This window comes from Medicago sativa, chromosome 5, assembly GCF_051527215.1.
Source record: "Medicago sativa cultivar Bolivia chromosome 5, Bolivia_mono, whole genome shotgun sequence".
Classification (NCBI taxonomy): Eukaryota; Viridiplantae; Streptophyta; class Magnoliopsida; order Fabales; family Fabaceae; genus Medicago; species Medicago sativa.
Genome location: NC_140753.1, coordinates 8,727,120 through 8,752,552, shown reverse-complemented (window position 1 = coordinate 8,752,552; position 25,433 = coordinate 8,727,120). Strand labels below are relative to the sequence as shown.

Genomic DNA, 25,433 nt, shown 5'->3' with positions numbered 1-25,433 from the left:
TAGGAGCATTGGAGTAGTGAAAGAAGTAAGGAGTTGTAGCAAGATTGATGGGCTTATCTCTCATCGGGAAACCAAATTGTCGCAAAGCAAGCTCCGGGTTATAGTTGATTCCACCCCGGGTACCAAGAAGAGGTACATTAAGAAACTTTCCACCACCAAAGATGATTTCCTTAACCCTAGAAGCTGGAGTGAGCCAAACTACTTCATTAGGAGTGAGAGCCATAATCCTCTGTGAAATAGACCAACTCCTCGGATTGTCGTGGAAAGACTGCGGAAGGTGCGAAATAAACCACCTATAGAGGAGAGGCACACAACAAAGAATGTATCCACGACCTTTGTTAGAACGATCGTGAATAGCATGGTATGTGTCAGCTAGCAAAGTAGGAACCGGATTCTTGGAGCAGAAGATCATAATAGCATTCATGTCCACGAAGCCATCAAGATTTGGAAAGAGAATAAGCCCATAGATGAGAAGTGCAAGAATAGCCTCGAGAGTGTCCTTACAAGTGGTATTGAGGTTGGCTTTCCCAAGAAGATACTCTGAAGTGAACCCTCGGATGCGTGCCTTAGTGACAAGATTCTTGGAGACATCGGTGGTCTTGAGATAGAGATCCTTAGCAATAACCAAATAAGTAGGAGGATTTTCAAGCCCTGAGAAAGGTATCCCCTTAGCAATAGATAGACCCATCAAGGAAGAATAAGCCTCTAGAGTAGGCATCAACTGAAAGTCGGGGAAAGTAAAGCACCGATACTCCGGATCATAGAATTGCACTAGAGTGTGCACCAGCTTCTCATCCACATTAGTATGAAGAATAGGAAGTAAAGCCCCGTAACGATGTCGGAAACCAGTCGGATCCTCAATCTTGAGTGCCAAATCTCTCAAACTAGCCAAATCCACTTCCTTGAACTTGTAGGACTTAGTCATCTTCATCCTACAATGTTTACAAATTCAACTTGTCTAAGCCCTTCGATAACAATGCAATGATAAAAGGTTTATGCATGAATGCATGTATGCATGATTATGTTCAAGTTCGGAGAAAACATGGGGGGTTGAAGTTCAAAGTCGAGGAGTCATGGGTGGACACGGTGTCCGGTGAAACTAGGGTTTTAGGATGTAGTAACCGGGTTCTAAAAAGGTTCCCAAGCTGCAACCTCTCCGACGTATCTCATGGTGTCACGAGACAACACTCGCTCCATGATTATACGTGGAAGGTCTAACTTGAGTGTAGTATCGCGTGACGACTAAAACTCGAGACAACACTCGGTTTAGCCTCCGCACTACATCCTAGAAAATGGCCATGGATGGGTTTGGTTATCTACGGTTCATAGCGTCATAGAACAATTAGAAGTAAAGTGCCTAAACGCGACAACACGCGCCGACAACATCACCCCCAAAATGCCTCAGCTATGTGGGATTGATCGCATAATCCAAAACACGAGGCAACCCCCGGAATGAATTGTCGATTATATCCCTCCTAAATCCTAAGTTCACTCAGCCCGGGTGCAGGACTTTTGATATTCTCACCCCACACGTTTGCAAGAAATTAAACATTTATTCACATAGGAAAGCAAGTAAAAGAAACAAATAAAAATACAAGCGCAAGCGTGGAAATAAAGACTAGGCGTAACTCTCGAATCTCCCCAGTGAAGTCGCCAGCTGTTTTATCTTGGTTTTCGGGTGTCAAACATTGATTACGTTTGAACCTTTTAAACCGGTGATATCTTATTTTTTCTTGGGAAGGGAAAAAGTAAGCAAAACCCTTGAGAATCGAGGTCCGGGAGTTGTTTTCGCTACGGGAAGGTGTTAGGCACCCATAACGACTATAGTATCCTATAGGAACCGTCTTTAATTTCTACGCGCGCGCTTTATTTTTAAATGCTATTTGAAAAGTATTTATTAGACCTAAGGATGTTCTAAGTGAAGAATTGGAGGGAGAAGAATGTGTTTAAATTTTTATTTTAGTTGAATTGAAGGAATTTTGTTCCTTGCCTACGTACCCGTTTAAGGGATCAAATCCACCGTAGTTCTCTTCCAAAAAATGTTTTTTTGTTTTTGTTGGTTGATTTTAAGTTTGAAAATGGAGTTTGAAGAATAGAAAGAGGCCTCAAGGGCATGAGATTGTAAAAAGTGGGGTTTGATTAGTTATTTGTAAAAACAAGTCAAAGTAGGATTATTTTCATTGAAATTTGATTAAGAAAATAAAAGGAAAATTCAATGGGGTTTTGGACCCCAAGGTTTATTAAGAAAATAGTTTGAGTGAAGTTTGTTCATATTTTTTTGGAAAATTGGTTTTTTCTAAGTCTAAAGCCTAAACATTCATCTAAACATACAATCCTAAACATACATCTAAACATGCATATTCTAACTATATAGTGATGTGTGTGCGTGTGTCGGTGCTTGTGTCGGTGTACATCATTAGAGTCCATTGTCCTTTACATCACACCCTAGATACATTCTATGGCCTCTTTGCCAAGGAATTAAAAGTGCATAAAAGTAATATACAAAAACTCCTAAGTATTTACATTCTAATTTTGTATGGAATTGAAACTTAAAGTGCAAGAAATTAAAGTGAATGAGATGATGAAGTATGGAATGCTCATGATGTATGAAACAATGAACAAATGGTTAGTAGCACAAGATATAAAGCAAGTCAAAGCTATCATAACAAAAATAATGAAAATTAAGATAAAAACAAGCAAAAACAATGAGAAATAGGCCTAAAATCTCAACACCAATGCAAAGCTTGAGTATGACCTATAACCCTCACCATTCAACATATTTTCAAGGCATAAAAATCCAGGTCTTAAAATGAGGATCCAAGTGTCATTACGAACTTTGCATTTTTATGTGAATTTAGACTTATTTGCACCATTTATTCACAAAACAAAACTTGCCAAGCAAGCAACCAATCATCACATGCACATGTCCAGTAAAAAACACATTCAAACAGTAGTAAAAACCCTCATAAAATCATCCATCATGAACCACAAACATTTATCAAGGATTGGAATTGAAATCAAGCAAATTTTCACTCATTTTTAGCACAAAATATGACAAAAATAGCAAGAAAATCAACACCTTATTCTTTAACCAATTTTAACATGTGAAAATTATCGCAAAATGCTACAAAAATATCAAGAAGCCTATATGAATTTTTTTAGAAATTTTTTAAAGGTTTTTTGGACCAAAAAGTGCAAGAAAATTGCTAATTCTAACAAAAATAAGGAAAAATGCTATACATACTTTTTATCAAGATTCACCACATAATAATGTCGCAAAAAAGTCAAGAAAAAATGATTAAAGACACGTAAAAAATTTTAGGACTCTTATCATGAAAATCTAACACAACAGGGGGTACGAATAGCAGAAATAGCAAGAAACACGCAGGGATGGGGGGCGCAAAGAGCAGCATATGCACAGGCCAGACAGAATGGGCTCCAGGGAGGAAATGGACCGGGTTAGGGCTTGGTGTGGGTTAAACCGGTTCAGGGGGAGTATAAAATCCACAGAACCGGTCCAACTCACATTTCCCATTCCAACTTCTCTCTCTAAGTCCATCTAGAGAGAGAGAGTCTGCAACTCTCCTTCTTCCTCTTTGTTCTAAGGCCGGTCATCTTCTCCGATGAGAGAAGGAACTCCGGCGACGGTTACCGACGACGGTTTCCGGCGCCGGTGACTCAAACTTCTCCGATTCGAAATATTTTCATGTTTTCTGAAATCTTTTTTTGTGGCGATGACGAATCCGGCCTTAGAATTTTCAGACGAGCCTTGGATCCTACTAGATCTAAAGAAACAGATTCGAACAAAAACGAAATAAGAATAAAAGAGAGAAAGAGGTTTACCTGATGAATATTTGGAGGTTATGACGAAGGAAGACGATAGAGCAAGTTGTTGCCTCGTCCTGGCTTCTGGTAAGTATCTGAGTTCAACCTTTGGAGGTTCTTCCTCTTCTCTCTCTTCGTGTTCTTCGTTTTCAACGAGTATGATGAACCGGTTCGCCTTCGCTTTGATTCCTCTTCTTCTCTGACTCACGCACGCGCCTTCTGTGATCGGTGCTTGAGTTTGTCACGCTCCGTAACAAACTCGCACTTGAATTGCAACGTTCGCGTGATTCTTGCTCAATGATGAAGATGTATCTGAGAGCTGCTATTGATTCTGATCGGTTAGATTGAACTTAGAGTTTTGACTCATGAATTTTGACAGAAAAATTGGACAAATTAGGGTTTGTTACAATACGTAACTAACTCTAATGGTGTTTGTTTCTCTGGAATTTTTGATTGCGGTTCAATGGTGATTCATGTTGATGATGAATGTTAGTGACGAATTGTGATGATTTCTGGGGAAATTTGATGAATTAGGGTTTGAAGATGATGAATTTGTTCATCATGTTCTTGAGTTTTTCTGCGTTTTGATCTTTTTGTGGTGGAGAGAGAATGGAATTTCTGTTTTTGATGATGTGTACAGAAATGAATGGTGGTTGCTGACTTTGACTGGTGAGTTGGCTTTTATAGCTGACACATGTATGGACTGGACCAATGGGATTTTGACATGTGGCATACCCTTGTAACAAACTTCTGTGGACCACTAAGACCCTGACACGTGTACATAATAGATGATTTGGACAAAAGAGGACTAATATTGCAAAATAACAAAATTAAAAGGCCTAAAAAGAAAATTAAAGGGACTTGAATGTAATTTTTAAAATTTTGAGGGACTGAAATGCAAATAATAATAAAATTTGAATAAAATTGGGAAATTGGAAAAAACGTAAAGTGAAACGATTAAAATTTGACAAAACGGACTAAAATGAACCAATGGCCTAAATGAGGTACTTTAAAGTACCTCTCTGCCGAAATTTCGTGTGAAATGACCAAAATGCCCCTGGGGCTGAAAACGACTAAAAATGACTCAGATGAAATTTAAAAAATGGATTTTTAACAGAAATTGAATCAAAGACTCATACAAGCAAAATTAAAAGACTCAGAGACAATTTTGAGGATTTAAACAGGGCTTTAACACATGAAAAGACTAAAATACCCCTAGGGGCAAAACTGACTCAAAAATGACTTCAAATGCAATTTTTAAAATGGATTTTGACATAGAATTGAAATGAGGACTTATTCACACTAATTGAAAGGACTCAAACAAAATTTTGAAAGGCTGAGAGAGATTTGACATAGGAAATGACCAAAATACCCTTGCATGTAAATTTTGCAAATAACATTGAAATGAAATACAGAGAAAGATGCAATTGATCAGAGACAGTTCAAATGACTTATAATGCAAGAAAAGAGGAATTGAGCTAATATTTTTAGGTCCAAAATTAGGGTATAACAACTGTTGATAACCACCTTCGAAAACTGCTCTGTCGAAGTCTTCTACCATCTTCGAACCTAAATTTGCTTTCAATACAACACTCTGTTCGAATCTTCTTTAAATCTAGGTCAACTATACTTTGACCACATTTATTACAGCTAGTAAAATATATTGGCTAACAAATTGCCCCCCAGAAACGCCATTTTCGATTTCGCCGAAGAAGAAAAAGACGTTTTTGAAAAAAAATAACTAACATTCTCCATCGAAATGAATGATGTCAGTATTTAATTCAAAACTAATTCAAATTTCCTTTAAATACTGACCCCACAATCTTAGTTAGTGGGCCACGTTCTCTAATATTGGAAAAGACGCCATTTTTAATGGTAAAACTGTCAAAATAAGATCTTGACATGTGTCATGATCAAAGGTCCATATAGAAACAAACTCACCTTTACTCTTCTCACTTTTCACCATTTCATTTTCACTTTCACTGTTCCTCTTCTCCGCCAAAATTCTCTCAAAGAAAAAGCTTCGAATTTTCTGCAACTCCTATCTTTAAACACGAAATCTTCACTATTCATCAACTTCTCACAAAAACATTGAAACAATGACAAACGCAGCAGGAACTTCTCATGTGAATCGCGAAGAACCCATTGATTTCACTGAAGAAATAGCCAATGCTGCTCCTGCTTTTGTGAACGAACCAGAGATCAATGAAGCTGAAAAAGCTATCTGGAAAACCCAGGTAATCATCCCTTGTACTGATACTCCACATGCATTCTTAGGCCCCATTTCTCTAGAACCTGAAACTCCAGAAATTAACTCTCTTTTTCCATGTATTGAAACTCAACCTCCTTTAATTTTCACAAAAGGTCCTTTTGAACTAAGTTTTGTAAAATCCAAAATTAGGACTGAACCAAAACCTTCTCCAGAATACATTGCTTGGTTAGACAAAGTTCAAAAACAAAAGGGACAATTCTGGAAGGAGAAAGGGATTTTTGATCTCATCCAAATATCTCGATATGGTCCAAAATACCATAATGAATTGATATTTGCTGCTTTACATTTTTGGAACCCATCGAACAACAGCCTTCACTTGAAATGTGGAATGCTCACTCCTACCCTTTTAGATGTGGCCGGCCTTACTAGCTTAAAACCAACTGGATACACCTTTAATCCAGATGTTACCACCTCTCAATACTCAGTAAATTTCGATAGCCCTGCCTATGGTTTGTTTATAGCTAACAACCATGATACCAAATGTGCTGAAGTATCTGCAGATGAACATGTAGCTTTTTTGACCTACTGGTTATCTATGCATGTTTTTTGCTCAAGGTCAGTACAAGTCCCTAAGAAATTCATGTGTCTAGCTAATCAGTTACATGAAGGAACAGATATCTGTTTAAGCAAACTGATTCTAGGTTCTTTGTATGAAACCCTTAACCATACAACTAATAATCTTAGAGATTATCCCCGAACTGGTGGGAATTTAGTTGTATCAGGACCCATATGGTTGTTCCAACTATGGCTTTTAGCCATTTTTGGATCAAAACTTGCTTCGATCCTACCTTCCTCTTACACATCAGCATACTCAGAAAGGACCACTGAAGGTATAAGCTTAGCTATGTTTCACCCTGATGGGAACAAATCTTCGCAACAACTTTTTGAGAATGCTTACAAAACCTTGCTTGATTGTCCCATTTTCACCCCTATAATGGCACCATTTACCACTAGGAAATATGGACCTAACTGGTTCAAAGAGGATTTTCCCACTACTTCGAAAACAGCCAACAAAACAGAAATCAATGCTATATGGGAAGCTTATTTGACCCCTACCTATCTATCTAGCAGACTTACACCTGGTAGCCCTTATGGAGTATATGGTTACCAACCTAACCATGTAGCTAGACAGTTTGGTATGGTTCAATCGAAACCTAGCTCTTTGTTCAAAAGTATAAGTGAATGGTAAATTCCTCTGATCGAACCTGTGTGGAAATCCATAATTCAAGCCAAGAGAACAACTGTGTTCGAGCCTACATATTTCTCAACATCATTTGCATGCTCTGAAACATTCTTTCGATGGTGGCGAAATTATTACATACGCCAATCCAATCGAGGGAATCCTGATGAATTGCTGCCTCAACTGACCAGTACTTTTCACACTTTGCAGAACAAAGACAAGAAGACTAGAGGTACGCACATTAAAGAAATTCAGCAATTTCAAAGATATTATCAAACAACATATAACCCTTTACATCCAAGGAGGACAGTATATTATGCTGCTCAGACCTTGAGAGACAAAATTCGAGAAAAAATTCCAGAAACAATTTTTCCCCCTGGAACACCCAATAAATATCTTTATGTTTTAGAAAAGAAAATGAGACTAGCAAAATTTCCATCTTGTAATCTTGCTTTGGCCTTTAGGCCACCATACCCAAAATGGTTACTTTATAATTTCAAAATCCCACAGAATAATTTAGTAACCTATGCTAAATGCAATTTATATCAATATAGTGGTGAACTTGGCTATGAATTATCCCAAGTTCGAATCGAAACTCCCAGTATCATGGGTATGATTTTTTCCTTTACTAAAATATATTAATACTATTTTTAGAAAAAATAGTACTTATCTGTATAATCACATATTTCAGCTTTGCCTTTAACTCCAGGAGAAACAAAGCTCGATGATGCCAGCACCCAGAACACCTCAAAAAGCAAGTCTGACAAGAAGAAAAAGAAAGTTTCCCAAACTAAAGAAGTTGAATCGAAGAAATCTGAGGCTGCATCGAAGGAACCTCCTAAATCAAAGGAACCCAAAGTGAAAACAACTTCATCGAAAAGACCTTCTAGATCGAAGAACAAGAAAGAACAAGCAACTGTCGATCTCTCTGATGATGATGGCGAGGTGGAGATAACTAAAGAACAGATCGAAGCTTCCAAAGTAACACTTCCCAAAGTCAATACTGAAGGAAGAAGGAAAAGAAAACAAGAACAAATATCACTTGTCCAAGAAAAGGAAGTCGAAGTGGAAGCTTCTGAAGGTTCTCCCACCATCTCACCATCTAAACCATTCAAACGTCTTCGAAAGAATTCTCACTCTAGTGCTCATTCACATGTTGGTGATAATGGTTCGAAGGTATTTTATCAAAACCATTTTTTATACGAAATATTTCTAAGTGTCTTGTTTTAAGCATTTATCTTATTCTTTTTAGGGTATCGAACAAGAACAAGCTAATCCATCACAACATGGGCAAGACCTTCCTTCTTCGAAGACCACTTCACCAATTGCTGAAGACAAAGAAGATGAGCATGATGATGCTAGCAGTCCAGAAGGTCTTAAAGTGAATCTTTCTCAACAACAACAAACAGAAACACCCACTGATGACTTGGTAAATGATGAATCACTCAACAATGATCAATCTTATTCTGCACCCACCCTTGGAGATAATGTATCAAACTTTGCTACTGAAGATACAAAAATCACTACTCGACAAGATGCTCCTGGTGATGCAGAGATGATTGCTCAACAAGATACTCCTATGATCGATTTGGAAGAAATCGATCGATTGGCCAAAGATGATCCTTTCAACGCTTTTGCCTTGATAGCTAAGAGTAATACTCTTTTCTCAACTAGCACTGGCCAAACTTCTGATTCATCCAAGGGAAATCCCTCTGAGACTTCAAAGAACAACCTGCTAGCAGAATTTCAAAAGAAGATCATCGAAGCCAACTTGCTAGAGTTGATTGAAAAGGATGCTGGAGCTCTTGCTGAAATCAGGAGTTTATTTGAAAAGCTTGGTGCTCTCCCAACTGGTTGGAAATTTCGAAACCTGTTTAACTATCTTGAACCAATGTTGGAGAGTGCTAATCAAAACTTCCAGAAGAGGAAAACTGATCAAGCTCAAATGGAAGAGAAGAAAGCGTATCATGATCAAATTGTGATCGAACTGTCATCCTTCCAAGAGAAATTTAAAACTCTTCAGCAAGAAAGAAACAATGCGAAGCAGCAAGTGGTTGACATCGATGCCAAGATTAAAGAGCTGGAAGCTCAGAAAGCTGAAATTTTGGCTAAGGATGAAGCCAGAAATCAAGAAGCCAATGAAGCTGTTAACAAATTCAAGCTCTCCAAGGAACTAGAGTCTACCATTGCTCAACTTGCAAGTGACAACCATGCTCTCGATACTCAACTGGCTGAATACAAGAGCCAAATCGAGAAACTCATCTCATCATTTGAGATTTAGTTCTGTTTCTATTTTATTCTCTAAGACTTTTATTTTATTTCAGCCTTATCGAATATCTTGGTCTGTAATGTCTTTATAACAATTTATGGACCATTTTCTGTTTCGAATGACAATTTATTTTCAATCATCGAAATTCCTTTCTTATTTTCTTATATCGAATTCAAATTTTATTTAAATCCAAATAAGATTGGAACAATTTCCAAGACATTTTAATGATGAGGAAACAAAAAAGTAACTTTTTTGTTTAACCCAACAAGTTAAACTTGTCTAGGAAGTTGAAAAGAAATAAAACAAATAAATGACCTTTTAACACAGATTAATCCTTTTAAAAGAAAACCTTCAAAACTTCCCTCAGATTACAAAGTTAAGTAACCATTGGCCATCAGAATAACTGTTCCCACGTGTCATCATCTTCAAAGCAAGAAGAACCGTCTGATTGAATCACTTCTTTCAACTTCCCTCCCCTATAAATATGATTTTCCTTTTATAAAAATCACTCTTTTCTTTGTTTCGTCTGAAAAATCCTTCTTACTCAAAGCTTTCTTTCCCAAATCATCATGACCACCATTGATAATCTGAGTGATGATCTTTTAGTCAAGATTGCTGCAAAGATTGCTGCTCAAAGCAGGAAAGATCTTTTCGCCTTTCGCCATACCAGTAGCAGGCATTGGCGTGTCAGTGAGGATTCTGAAGTTTCTAGGGCTTTTGGAAATGATGTCCTCTACTTCCTTTACGACCCCAATGAATGGTACAACAATGCTATGGTGGCTCATTCTAAGTTTGCTTTTAAACTTAGACTCTGGAATCATGGCAACGCCATGTTCTGTATTCTTCGAAGCACTCAACACATGTTGGATGCTAATCCAAACATTGAAGAAATGAAACGCCTCCTCACTACTGCTATCAACGCCACTGGCTCTCTGAGTGCAAGGTACTACCGTCTTCTCATCAATGCACTCTCCATGCCTATGCCAGAAAACATCCTCGAAGACTTCGAAGATCTTGCATGGACACATCGATTGGCAGAATTTCGAAGCGACATTTTGGGAGGGACTTCAACTTATCGATTTCGCTGTCCTTGGTGGAATAGGCCCATGCCTATTTGGCTTACTAGGCGTCGTTTTTGCAACAACTACCACAACTGTGCAGGAGATGGGAGAATTGGAGGCTGGTATGCACTTCTACCTGGGCCAGATCATGAATACTACTTGGTCAATGCTTGCTTCAGGTGTCGTCTCGATACGGAAATTCGCTGGTTTCTCGATCGTTTTGGGATTGTAACTGAATGGTGAAAACCATCTTTAAATGCTTTTTAGTCTTTAAGTATTTTATGTTTTCTTTTGTAATGGTTTTTCCATTTTAAGCATTTCGATGTAACCTGCCCATCAGTTGGCATTTTTAAATTAATGCCAAGTTTTTATTTCGAATCAAATTACTCTTGTGTAATTTTAATTTCTTGTAACATCGGTTTATATTTTTTCAAATATTTACCGTTTATGCGTAGAATTCTCTGATCTTCTTGTAGTTTTTCGATCTCATACGCATTATTCGAAAAAACTCTTAGAATTTTCCATGGTCCTTCCCAACTAGGAGACCATTTTCCTAAACATCGATCCTTTTTATCCATAGGCAAGATAACTTTCCAAACTAAGTCCCCTTGCAGGAATAATTTCGATTTAACTCTTTTGTTATAGGCTTTTGCTATTCTTTCTTTTTGCTTTGTAAGCACTTCTAAAGCCATTAATCTTTCTTCATCAATATCTACTAATTCATCCAACATCATATCCAAATATTGATTTGTTGGAATTTCGATTTGTCTTTGAATTCGAGTAGATTGAAGTAAGATTTCTGTTGGCAATACAACATCATGGCCAAATGTTAATCGAAAAGGAGTAGTATTTATAGATTCTTTAGGAGAAGTTCGAACTGCCCATAAAGCTTCATAAAGAAACTCATGCCATTCTTTGGGTTTTTTCTTTTGGCTAGCTTTTCTTTTGATTATAGTAATCAAATTCTTATTTGCTGCTTCTACCTGACCAATTGCCTGAGCATAATATGGTGTTGAAGTCAACAATTTATATCCTATTTCTTCGGCAAATTTTACCATCTTTCGACCAGTAAATACAGATCCTTGATCTGTAGTAATAGTTTCTGGTATGCCAAATCTATAAATAATAAATTTTTGAATGAAGTTTATAACTTCATCTTGAGTAACATCTTTTAGTGGAACAGCTTCTATCCATTTAGTGAAATAATCTATTCCAACCAAAATATATTTGTAGCCTTTGGATGACTTAGGTTTGATTTCCCCAATTACATCTAAAGCCCATCCTCTGAATGGCCAAGGTTCACTATTGAATGTAATTCACTAGCTGGTACTTTTTGAATTCCAGCATGTTCTTGACATTCTTTACAACCTTTAGCAAAATTTATGCAATCTTTTAACATGGTTGGCCAATAAACACCTTGTCGAAACAAAAGCCATTTTATTTTATGGCCTGCTTGATGTGTACCACAAGCACCACTATGAGTATTCGATACAGCCAAATATGCTTCTGCTTCACTAAGGCATTTAAGTAAAACTCCTTCTGGAGTCTTTTTAAATAATTCATTGCCTATTATCACATAACTCAAGGCTCTATATTTGACTTTTCTACAAGTTGTGCCATCTGGATTTTCCAAAAAATTGACTATGGGTTTTCGCCAATCATTATCATCCAAATTGTTAATGACCAAAATTTCAGAAAATTTTGCACTCTGAAGGTATCCTTGAGATGCTTCCATGCCCCCAAGTTTTGGTCTTAACAATTTGTTAGGCACAATGTCTATCGAATTACGCTTTGTTTTAATTTCAATAACCTCTTGCTCTTGTTCCTTCGAAAGTTTGTATCCAGAAGCTAATTGAGCTAAATCATTAGCTTCTTGATTTTCTGCTCTAGGAACATGTTGAACTTCAATTTGAACAAAATGTTTAAGTAATGCATTAACTATAGTGTAATACATTATCAAAGTTTCTTTGAGGCATTTATATTCTTTTGTTATTTGCTTTATTACTAATTCAGAATCACCTCTAATAATTAAACATTTTGCCCCCAGTTCGAGCAAAATCTCTAAACCATTTATTAAGGCTTCATATTCTGCCTCATTATTCGAACAATATTGGCTAATTCGAAATTTATATTTGGTTACTTCATTTGTTGGTGAAACAATAACTATACCTATTCCAGAACCATTTTTATGACTAGACCCGTCGAAATACAATGTCCATGGAAATGTTTCGATGCCCCCAGTCACATGTTCTTCAATGGAATGATCAGCAATAAAATCAGCCACTATTTGGCCTTTCACAGTTTTCAAAGATTGATAAGTTAAAGAATATTCTGTGAGTGCCAAAGCCCATTTACCAACTCTACTATGCAGAATAGGTTTAGATAACATGTGCTTAATAATATCGAAATGGGAATAAACATAAACATCAAAAGGTCTTATATAATGCTTAAGTTTCACACATGAGAAATACAAACAAAGACATAATTTTTCACTAGGATGATATCTTGTTTCAACATCACTTAAAACTCTACTAAGATAATAAATGGCTCTTTCTACACCATTTTCATCCTCTTGTGCTAACATACTCCCTATAGTTCTTTCAGATGATGCTATATATAACTTCATCTTTTTGTCTTTCAACAAAGGTGAAAGAATAGGAGGATTAGATAAATATGACTTTATGTCTTCAAATGCCTTTTGGTGTTCAGGCTCCCATCTAAAAATTTCCTCTTTCTTTAATCGAAGTAATGACGAGAATGCTTGTGCTCTGCCACTTAGATTAGATATAAATCTTCTGAGGAAATTTATTTTGCCTAATAAAGACTGCAACTCTTTTTTGGTAGAGGGTGCTTTAGCCTCCATTATAGCTTTAGTCTTATTTTGATTGATTTTAATGCCCTTTTTATGGACAACAAATCCTAAAAAATCACCTGCACAAACACCAAACGCACATTTTAATGGATTCATTTTTAATCCATATTGTCTCATCCTTTCGAATGATAAACGTAAATGTTCTAAGTGTTTGTTTTCAGAAGATGATTTCACAACAATATCATCAATGTAAATTTGCATAAAATCTTCAATTAAATCATGAAACATTGAATTCATTGCTCTTTGATATGTAGCACCAGCATTTTTAAGACCAAATGGCATTACTATCCACTCATAACATCCTAATGCCCCTGGGCATCGAAATGCTGTTTTAGAAACATCTTCTTCAGCAATAAATATTTGATTATAACCTGAATAACCATCAAGCATACTCAAATATTCGAAACCTGCTGCAGAATCTACCAACATTTCTGCTACTGGCATAGGATATTCATCTTTAGGAGTGGCGAGATTTAAATCTCTAAAATCAATACAAACTCTTATACTTCCATTTTTCTTTTTAACAGGAACTACATTAGCTAACCAATCAACATACCTTGCAGGTCTGATGAAGCCACATTTGAGGAGTCTTTCGATCTCTTCTTTTATTTTTGGTAGAATCTCTGGTGCAAACCTTCTTGGAATTTGCTTCACTGGTTTCTTGTCTGTCCTGATTGGCAATTGCAACTCTACAACCTTTCTACTCAAACCAGGCATTTCATGATAATCCCAAGCAAAGCAATCCTTGTAATTTTTCAAAAGCGCCACAATTCGATCTCTGAAGCTCTTAGGAATCTTTGAACTTATGTATGTTGGTCTTTTTACAGAACCATCTCCTATATCCACTTCTTCAAGAGGATCTTGGGCCTTCATTTTTATTGTAGATTCCATTGGATCTTCTTCAAAACCCAAAGGTTCATCATCGTAAATACAGTCTAATTTTTGATCATCAACGAGGTCATCAGAATTATTTTCTACTGAAGTATCGAAGACCTCTTCTTCTTTGGCTGTTTCAGCCAAATCGAAGTTTTTCTCGGCTACATAAGCCGTAATCTTTTCCCATATGCTGGGCTCAACCATTGATCAATTATTGATATCCCACCCAGTTGGTGAGATTCCATTTGCTGAATATCCTTGGTCATCAGTAACCCTCTTGTACGAAGTACTTCTTGTCTTCAGCAAATCTGTTTCCTTTACAGGTATCTTCTCATGGCAATCTTCATTGTTCACCACTACGAAGTCATCGTCGAATGCAGTTTTCCAACGAAAACCCCATTCTGGTGCAAGTTTTACAAAGAATTTTTCTTCTTTAGTCATAGAACTTGATGCATCATTTTCCATGAATGGTGCAATATATTGAAGCTGTTTGTCAAAGTTCTTTTTGTTGATATCTTGATTATCAACTTCAGCTTTGAAATAATAACTCTGATCAGCCTCAATATTCTCTACCAAACCATCTTTCCTCCAAATCACAATCCTTTGATGCATTGTAGAAGGAACTGCACCTACAGCATGGATCCATTCCCTCCCTAATAATGCATTGAAATTGGCTTTAGAAGGAACTACTAAAAACACAGTTGCTCTGGTTATGCTTCCTACTACCAATTCTAGTTCGATAGCACCAAGAGATTGTCCAGTAGATCCCTCATAATTAGTGAGCACTACATTATGTGGTTTCAAATCACATTCATAAATACCAAGTTTCCTTAGAAAAGATTGTGGTAGGAGATTAACAGTAGCACCACCATCTACTAACACTTTGTTAATTCCAACACCATTTAATTTAGCTTGAATAAACAAAGGCTTTAAATGAAGCTTCATGCTATCATCAGGTTTTTCGAACACTGCATGTTGATCTTCGATGCAACCATTGTTCATAACATAATAACACAGAGGCCTATGACGAGCCATTTCCTCAGTGAAATCACATTCATCATCATGATTGGCCTTCGAAGATACATCATATGCATATTCAATTGGTAGTACAGAAACCACACATATAATGTCAAGACTTGGTTCAGAATCTGAAAAAGTAGAAGTTAGAATATCATCATCCCCTTTGGGGATGTTTAAAGCAGAAGATAATGGAGGGAAAATTCTTTCAGTAGCTGGTTTATTAACCATTTCGAAAACTATTGGTTGTTTTCCCTTACTTTTGTCATCATTAGTGACATCTTTCAAAACTCCTTCCTTTTTCTGGCGTTGAAAACGGCGCCATTGAGTTCTAGTCATAGGATTCTTACCTTTATAGTTATTTTTGTAAGCATACTTGTTAGGATTAGAACTCTCTGGTTGGTCTGGAACTTTGACAGCTCTTTTTACCCATTTTGTTGGTGGTGCTGGAGGCGCAGAATGACCAGTTTTCTTGCCCCCAGAGAAAACCCAAGTATCAATAGGAGACTTCGATGAAGGAACGAACGTCTTCTTATGGTTCTTCACTTGATACTTCTCTGAAGTTTTCATCTTGTAAGGAACACCTCTTTTGTTAAAGCCAAATTTAGAACGGTTCTCGAACCACCCTCCTTTACGTTTTGTTTGAGGTTGATATCCTTCAACTGATTTCGCAGCTTCTTTATCGAACACTGCACTGCATCGAGGACAAAGCATAGCATTGGTGTTAGATATTTTACATCGGTTTAAAAAATCAACCAAATCTTCTTCAGCCTTTGGATATGCTTTCTCCATTTCCTTGGCCAATTGATCTTCAGTAACCACTGGCTCTTCAATTTGATGGTCCTCAGTAACCATTTCTGCATCAATATTCTCTGAAATCTCCACCATATTGATAGAAATACCAGCAAACATGGATTCTGCCACATTGGCAGAAACATCAGCAAACATGGACTCTGCCTTTTTCATAGGATCTCCATCCACTTGCTGTTTTGATTTCTCTCCAAATTTCAGCCTCCCTTCATCAAGAGCTTTTTGTACAGAATCCCTGAAACGAGTACATCGAGATAGGTTATGACCTAAAAAACCATGGAATTTACAAAATCCTCTTTTCTTCCTTTGTTCCAAAGGAGGCAACTTCATATTAGGTGGCACTAATATTATGCCATCATTAACTAAAAGATCAAAAATTTCTTCACTTTTAGTAATATCAAAAGTATAAGTTTTAGAAGGATATTTGTCACTCTTGGGATCTTCAGGATTTTTTCCATTGGATGGCCTCAACATTTTACAAGCATATGGAGGTCCATCTTTTAATTCTGCTAGGTTTATATCATTGTCTTCAACGATATCTGAACCCCAATCGAATTCGGGTTCACTATCTCCTGTTTCTATATAGGCAATTTTTTCCTTTTTAGGAATTTTGTTATGAGTTCTAGTTTTTTCAGCTTTAAGTCTTTCAACTTGTCGAACTCTGTCTGCCAATTGGGCCATGTCTCTTAAGTACTGGGTATCTAATTTCTTTCGAACAGAATAATCGAGGCCACCAGCAGCCATTTCGACCAATTCATATTCTGGAACAGAAGTAAAACATCTAGCCTTAAGGAGACGAAACCTATTGAGATAATCATCGATTGACTCATGACTTTTACGTCGAACACTGGCCAATTCTTTCAAACTAATCTTAGATTGACCCATGTAAAATTGTTCATGAAAGGCTTTTTCTAATTGGTTCCAACTATAAATTGAATGAGGAGGTAAAGTTGTAAACCAAGTAAAAGCATTTTTTGTCAAAGAACTTGGGAAATATTTCATTCTCAAATTTTCATTTTCTGCAATATTTCCTGCTTCCATGAGAAACCTAGCAATGTGTTCGACAGTAGATTCATTAGTTTCTCCAGCAAATTTGGTAAACTTTGGAATTTTCCAATTTCTAGGCAATTCAGCGTTTAAAACATACTCAGACAAAGGAGACACAAAATTTGGTCTATGTAAACCCATATTAAAACCATTTTGGGCTAACAAAGCCTCGACAATACCCGCTATATTATTCTGACCATCGAAATTGTTTCGACGGGCTTGTAAAACCACTTGATCGGCATCTTGGTTTCTATTAACCAAAACGGGTTGTCTTTCAGGTTCTGCCTGAACTTGTGGTTGTACTACTTGTGGTTGGACAATATTTTCATGATTTCGAACCACTGGTTCATCAGCAATTATTTCAATTGCCCTCAAATTTCGATTTTGAGGCAATTGGGTATTTTGGATTGGTGGAGCGCCAAAGAAATTAGCAATTCTTTCCATTTGATCAGACAACCTTTGATAACTAGTGCTGGTGTCTCGAATTAAAGGATTTATGACAGTACCAATTTGTTGGGTCATCATATTAACCATATCATGATTAGTTTCTTCCATAGTTTGCCTAATGGCAGCCATAGAAGCATTGGTTAAATTTTGTTGGGGACTTCTATATGTGGTAGATACCCCAGGACCAAAAAGTTGTGGTAATGAAACATTTAAATTTTCTGAAAACATATTACCACTAGTTTGTAAGCCTTGCATCAATGATGATGGCATACCATATGGCATTGATCTATGATCCCAAACTCCTTGAATAGAAGTATTATTTGGATAATCATGGGAAGTTTGGGTAACCATCGAAGGCATGGCTTGAGAAATTACTGTGGCCATCGAAGGCATGGCCTGAGACGATGTTTGAGTGGCTGTATTACTAATTGGAACAGCCTGTGATGTTCTAACATTCCCTGGGGATGGAACATCATCTTCAACCGTCACTTGATCCACATCTTCATTTGAAGATGTTGGATTTGTTTTCTTTTGGTTGTTAGCGCGTGTCATATTAAAAAGCAATTTCTTGTTTCTTAATTGCATACACAACAAAACAAACCAGAATTAAAAGAAATTCTAACAAAAACTATAAACAAAAAGCACAAACAGTCCCACCGGGTGTGCCAATTTGTTTACGTTGGATTTTCGTAAACAACCGCTGGTTTACAAATGGTAACTTGCAAGATCAACCAGTAAATCTTAGGACATATTGTGTTTGTTCTTGTTGTTAGAAATTCTGTGTCTCTGGTGTCGAAAATATAAGAAATATGATAAAAACAATCGAATTCAATCCACTTGAACTCAATCGAACTTAATAAAGTAAAGTGCAAGAACACTTAAAAAAAAAAGGGTAAATTGTATTGATTAAACAAAAGTTGGTACACAGATTCATACATTGCAACTTGTGACTCGTTTCTCGCTTCCATACGGATACTTTGAGTGTAAGTTTGTATGATGGAATTGTGACCCGTTTTTCCTATGAAAAACTACTATTTATACTAAGTCTAGAAATAACTACACTTCTTTGAAATTCAAACTACAACTGCCACAAGTCGACAGTTTTGCTTATTTGAAAACAAACTTAAAATACAAACTGACTTAAAGAATAACTGTTGATAACCACCTTCGAAAACTGCTCTGTCGAAGTCTTCTACCATCTTCGAACCTAAATTTGCTTTCAATACAACACTTTGTTCGAATCTTCTTTAAATCTAGGTCAACTATACTTTGACCACATTTATTACAGCTAGTAAAATATATTGGCTAACACATATTTAAATAATTAATTTGATATTTATTTAAATAGATTAACGAGATAATAGATCAATATGTTCTTGCTCCATTTATTTAATATAATAATATATTTAAATATAAAAAATAGTTTAATGTAATAATAATAATAATAATAATAATAATAATAATAATAATAATAATAATAATAATAATAATAATAATAATAATAATAATAATAATAATAATAAAAGTCTCATTATTTTTAAGTACGAATGATAAGGCCTAAACCACTTTTTCTACGACATATTGTCTCTCTTTTTTTAATTAATTTTAGATTTCTCTATATGGCTTAAACCACTTTTTCTATGACATAGTATAATCAGCTTGTGGGTTTGCCTCCTCATACGATATGCCGTAGTTAGTTTGTGTAGTGACTCATCGGGATTTTAAATTCTCCAAAGCTAAATTTAAATAACTATTCCACCACAAAATAAAAGGCAAAGAAACGATCCTTGAACACACAATTTAACATGAGTAATGATATTTTGACATCATTTGATTTGATGACAACTTTGTTGACAATCTTATTTTTCTCACTTCTTATTGGTCAAAAACAATGAAGAGAGAAAAAGGAAGAGAGAGGATAACAACATCATGTGAGTATGAGAGAGAAAGTTGTCCAAAAATTGTCAAAAAATGGTTGTCAAAATATCATTTCTCATTTAACATCAACACTTTATTGTTCGGCAAAGACAACTCGATTGGTAGCAATAAGAGCATTTAAGAGGTAGCACCGAGCATTTAACACGTTCGAATTCGTGTTTAAACCTAAGATTTTTCACTTTTTTATATTTAAGATACGTAATGCTCATCACTGAATTATTTGAAAAGAAAAAAGTTAAACCTTATTTTTATACCTTTCTTGAACAAGACCTTATTTTTATACTGTTTTTGTTTTTATATAGTTCTATATAAAATGTGTGTCTAAATAATATAGTTCTTAAAATAAATTATATGCATTTTAGTTTGAAATAATTTTATGTATTATTAGTATTATTTTAGTTTAACTCTGTAATTAAAACAAGGGAAATTCTAACCGGTGCTCTCGGGGCACTGATTAACGATGCTAAAAAAGAAAATTATATAGTAGTTATTGCATTAAAAACTGTGCAATTAATACTAAAAAGGTCAAAATTGTTTCCTTTTATGGTAATAATTTCATTTTTTGACATCCTTAATCAGTGTCTCAGAAGCACTAGTTAACATAACCCTTAAAATAATCATAAATGTGTTCCTACAATTTCAACTAAAAAACTTAGAGATGATGCAACAAATTGCATCCTTACTAAGAAGTAAGAAGGGTGGAGCCTTGTGCTGCTATGAGGTAGCCTTAGCTACTCCATTGCTATTTTCGTTGAATAAGTTAATATTCGCATCTTTTGCTATTTTAATGATGTAATTTAGCCACTACAAAAAATTATTTGTAATAATTGATAAAAATATAAAAGTAAAAACAACACCACACAATTGATAAATGTATTTGTCTTGCTTTGACACCTTCAGTTTATACAGAAATTACAAGTTATAGGTAGTAAAAATTGTTGTGAATTTGAAAATCAAATGACACTAATAAATTTAGATGGGCGAAGCAAGCACTAGTGACAACCCACAGTCAAGTAGTCTAAGCAATCAACGTTAAAGTGTAAAACAAATTCACAATCGAAGCAAAAATAACAAGATACAAGGGTAGATGAACAAACATGCCAAGATTTAGTTACCCATCACGGCCAACAATGACCTACATTTTGGGAAGAGAGAGATCTGATCCACCATCAATGAGTTTCTTACAGAGAAATAAAACGAGGTTATAAGAAATTAGTTTTCAACAAGTTCTCCAAGAACAACTTAATTTATACCAATTTCCAATTTCATCTCATAAACAGTAGACTCAATGATTTTCAATCTACAAGGTGTTTCTCAAGTGTTTTCCACTCATAGAATCTCTCGCAAAAGGAACCAATCATTTTTTAAGAGTCCCTTATTTTGGTTCCACAAGATTAGCAACAAAAAAAATCGAGAAAAGTGCAATTTATAGATGTTTGTCATTGTAGCACATGCCTTGCGTCCAACCTCTATGCCTTGTGTGTGTACCTCAGACTGTTGTGCGCCTTGAATAGGCTCCATGTGCAAGGCGTATGAGTACCGAAATTTGCAAAAATGCTCTAAATTGCCAATTGATCCATTTTCACATTCAAACATGAAATTTTAAAGCATTAACAACAATTCTCCACCTTTCTTTTAAACCGATGACAATGTCAATTTAACTATCAACCGTGTTGTTGATTGTCCTTGCATCTAACTACACATTATAGTCCAACAAAATTTCACCTTTACCTCTTCAATTCTCGTAATGCCTTCCTCCATATTAAAGATTTTGTGTCCAATTATCTTAGGCCTTTTAGATAGCTTTACAAGTTTCATCATAACCTATTCATCATCATCCGATGTGATCATTTTCATCATTCTGAAGATCCAATTGCCTCCAATTACTCTTGATAGTTAAGGCAATCCCACAAGTTGCATCATACCTTGTTCAACTCCTGAAATGCATTCGATTCTCTTGGCCATTTCATTGCTCTCCATAATAGCATAGCACACAAGGTATACATAGCTATATTTCATTTTATTTTTTTAACTCTCTAAGCAAGTGGGTAAGTGGTGATGATAAAAATAAAATGAAAAATTCTTGTAAAAAGCTAAGAGAAACAATATTTGAAAAACAAAAAATTAACAACTTTTTGGACAAGTCTCTCTTAGGCATGGCAATGGGGCGGGGTGGGGACGGGTTTTACCTTCCCCATCCCCATACCCTATTCTCATATACTTACCCGTTACTCTACCCATACCCAACGGGGATGAGAAATCGAACCCCATCCCCGTTCCCGATGGGTTCGGGGATCCCATCCCCATCCCCGTATCCGCAGTGAATTATTTTTTAATAAAAAAAAGTTTTTTTTTCCAACCCCAATGGCAATTTTTTAAAGCATTATGTTCCCTTTAACATTTCCTTAACATAATGATTTGGTTGCTCCTTTAAAAATCAAAGGCAATTTTTATAACATGGGAATTATTAAACCAAATAACATATCATGATCTATGATTGTGTTTCTATTTATATAAAAAGGGGGTAAAAAAATAATTTTTTACATTTGGGACAGGTATGGGTATATAACCCCGTTACCCGTCCCATACCCGTGTTTTGAAATCGGGGAAAACCCAAACCCATACCCAAACCCAGTCAAAGCGGGGAAAACCCGTCAAATCGGGGTGGGTTTGGGCGGGTACCCATGGGGACGGGTATTGTTGCCATATCTAGTCTCTCTCCATATCATACTCTTATTGTATTCTCTCTCTCTCTCTTCCTCTCTCACTCTTTATTTTTAAATGAAGAAAAAATAGGTTTGTCCTAAAAAAAATTTTTTTTAGAGAGGTTTGTCCTAAAAGTTGTCAACTTTTGGTTGTTCAAATATCAATATTTAAAGGGAGCTTCTATGGTGCAGTCAGGAAACTGACTTTTTTGGAAAAGTTAATTTTGATCTTAATGTTGGATTCATTTTTAAATTGTTGATTACTGATCAATGATCAATAGTAATTCATCTAGTAATGCTTGCAATATCTTGGACTTACAGGTACTATTTTATCGTTGGCATCTTTAACATGCAAACATAATTGATGATATTATGTGATAGTCTTAACTGTTACACTTTGTGGGGTGTTACACTTAAAACAAGGTAGGATAAAATTAGATTAAGTGTAGTCTTGTTAATCTGATGAATTGATGATACTATGGGAACTGAACTTTTGATGTCATTGTACAAACAGTGGGGTCAATGGGGTGTTACTCCCCACATTTTTGATGTTATAGTGTTAACTTCACCAGAAAAGTCATTATCATGACTTCACCATAGAATTTTCCATATTTAAATTTAAAGTTCAAAGTTCAAACAAATGAACAATAACAAAAAAAAAAAAAGATATTTGTACAACTACTTTTTGACAACTTTCTCTCTCATACTTACATCATGTTTTTACTTTTCCACTCTATTGCTTTGATTTTTGTACCAATACCTTCTTCCTTTGTAAAATTATAATTATCTAAAAAATCGTCAATCAATGGTTGTTCAAACATCATAAGTCAAAAAAAATAATTAACATACGACGGTTATCATACTACCATCTGGCAATAAAAAAATTGGGGAATTAGTCACTTTAGTCCCTGAATGAGAAATGAGTAGTCACTTTAGTCCATGAATGTTGAGAAATTGCAAAACAGTCCTTGAATGTAGACTATGTTGGTCAATTTCAGGGACTAAAGTGACTAACGGAGTCTACATTCAGGAACTAAATTGACTAACATAGTCTCCATTCAGGGACTAAATTGACTAACAAAGTATGCATTCAAGGACTATTTTACAATTTATCTGCATTCAGGGACTAAAGTGACGACTTCTTTCCTATTCAGGATTAAAGTGCCTAATCTCCCAAAAAAATTACATTCGAGTACAAACAGGATACGGTATGTTGGTACTCACATCTCGAGCAATGTACATCTCAAAAAAAAAAAGGAATTAAATGAAGAGAACTTTTGATTGCCCTCACATGATCACATCTCACCCATTTGGTAAAACAATTAGGTGATCACCTTCTGGAGGAGAACTATAATATTGCTTCATAAGGCAATAACATCTAGAAATGAAAAATGTGTTCCCTCATTCTCCTGAAGGTACGATTAGTTTTTTTTTTTTATAATTAAAATTTGTGATTTATATAGTTCTGACAATAACTTTTATGTAAACTAACAATGATATTTTATTTTATAAATATTTCTAGGAAAGTATTACTTGGTTGATGCAGGATATCCAAACATGAAAGGATATCTATCACCATACAAAGGTGAAAGATATCACATTCCTGATTTTAGAGATGGAAGTCAAGCACAAGGCATTCGTGAAGTATTCAATCATGCACATTAGTCACTTAGAAATGTCATTGAAAGAACAATTGGTGTTTGGAAGAAAAGGTGGCATATTTTATGTGATATGAGACCATTTCCACTAATCAAACAAGAAAAGATCATAGTTGCAACAACAGCACTTCATAACTTTATTCGAATATGTGGCGTTCAAGATGAGGAATTCAACAAATGGGAGCATATCACTGGATATATGTCCGAACAAGAAGAAGAAAGAAACATTAATGAAGATTCAAGTTCAAATAATTTAAGAGTACAAGATGGGAGCTACATGGATAGAGCTAGAAATCGAATAGCCACTAAGCTGTTGGAAAACAAAAATCGTTCAAGTTTATGATGTGTTATGTTTCTAATATTGGATTATTTCCAAACTCTTTCAATTTAATTTATGATAATGTTTTATATAATAATTTATAAATTTTCATCTGGTCTAAAAAAAAATCAGGCCTTTGCAAAATATAATTTTTTTTTATAAGAAAATGCCTTTTATTTTATTTATGATAATCTCAAAGCTCTTTTAAAAATATTTTGCCAAACAAATTTTAACTTAAAAGTACTAAATAAGTTGAAAAAAACAACAAATACCAAACAACTTTAACTTCAACTTCAAAGTTTTAATTTTCAACTTTATTCTAAAAGTGACTTTTAGACCTAGAAAAAGTATGGCCAAACGCACCCTTAATCTTTGACTAGAGGCATGTTTACTAGACATTTTGTCAAAACCATTATCGAAAAGGAAATAAAGAGGTCCATAATGCATGTATCTAGGAAATTACCTATAGGCAACAAGACCCCCAAAAGTTGGAAGAAAATGTAAACGTGTCGGAAAATGTTGGAACTGATTCAACATGAGAGAAAATAATGAGCAAGTAATTTATGCGTATCACTGAATCAGAATTTGCTAGGAGTCTGTTGGACAAATAATTTATGGGACTTAATGCGGTTGTTCAATGATTAAAGGAAAAGTCAAATGTTGGTGAAAAATAAGAGTGAAATTTATCAACATTATTGTAGTTGACTTTTATTTCTAAATACAGTAAGAGTAAAAGCTTCTTCTAAATACTACCTCCGTTTCTTTTTAATTGTCACATTTTGACATTTTACACATACCAAGACAATAAATAAATGTTACTACTTTTGATACAATAATTTATACTTTTACCATAATGACCTTATTCATTTAATATCTTCTTTCATATACTTCTCTCTCCACAATAAATAATTAAGGGTAATAATGGTAAAACAACATCTAATGTTGCATTGAACTTTGAAAGTGACAGTTAAATTAAAACAAATTTTTTCTCCAAAAGTGACACTTAAAAAGGAACGGAGGGAGTAGTGTACTACTCATTCTGTTCGTTTTATCACAATTGCAGACAACAATTGTCTCAAAATATTTACATTTTTAATATAACGTTAATAATATTTTGTCCAATTATATACTCTAGTT

General features: G+C 35.2%; 2 protein-coding genes across 2 annotated transcripts; one reads left to right on the top strand and one right to left on the bottom strand.

The window, feature by feature from the left end:
• The first annotated feature begins 5,924 nt into the window (after window positions 1–5,924).
• On the top strand, window positions 5,925–9,681 carry LOC146919740 (uncharacterized). Its single transcript, XM_085711065.1, has 4 exons — window positions 5,925–6,153; window positions 6,739–6,927; window positions 7,969–8,453; window positions 8,530–9,681. The coding sequence occupies exons 1-4, from the start codon at window positions 5,925–5,927 to the stop codon at window positions 9,556–9,558; spliced, it is 1,932 nt and encodes a 643-aa protein (XP_085567191.1). The 3' UTR covers window positions 9,559–9,681.
• A 4,881-nt stretch (window positions 9,682–14,562) lies between these two features.
• LOC146919739 (uncharacterized) lies at window positions 14,563–21,594 on the bottom strand. The gene is made up of 3 exons (XM_085711064.1): window positions 21,540–21,594; window positions 16,156–17,570; window positions 14,563–14,682 (listed from the first exon to the last, which is right to left on the bottom strand). Exons 1-3 carry the CDS (start codon window positions 21,592–21,594, stop codon window positions 14,563–14,565), a joined length of 1,590 nt encoding a protein of 529 aa, XP_085567190.1.
• Window positions 21,595–25,433: the final 3,839 nt, after the last annotated feature.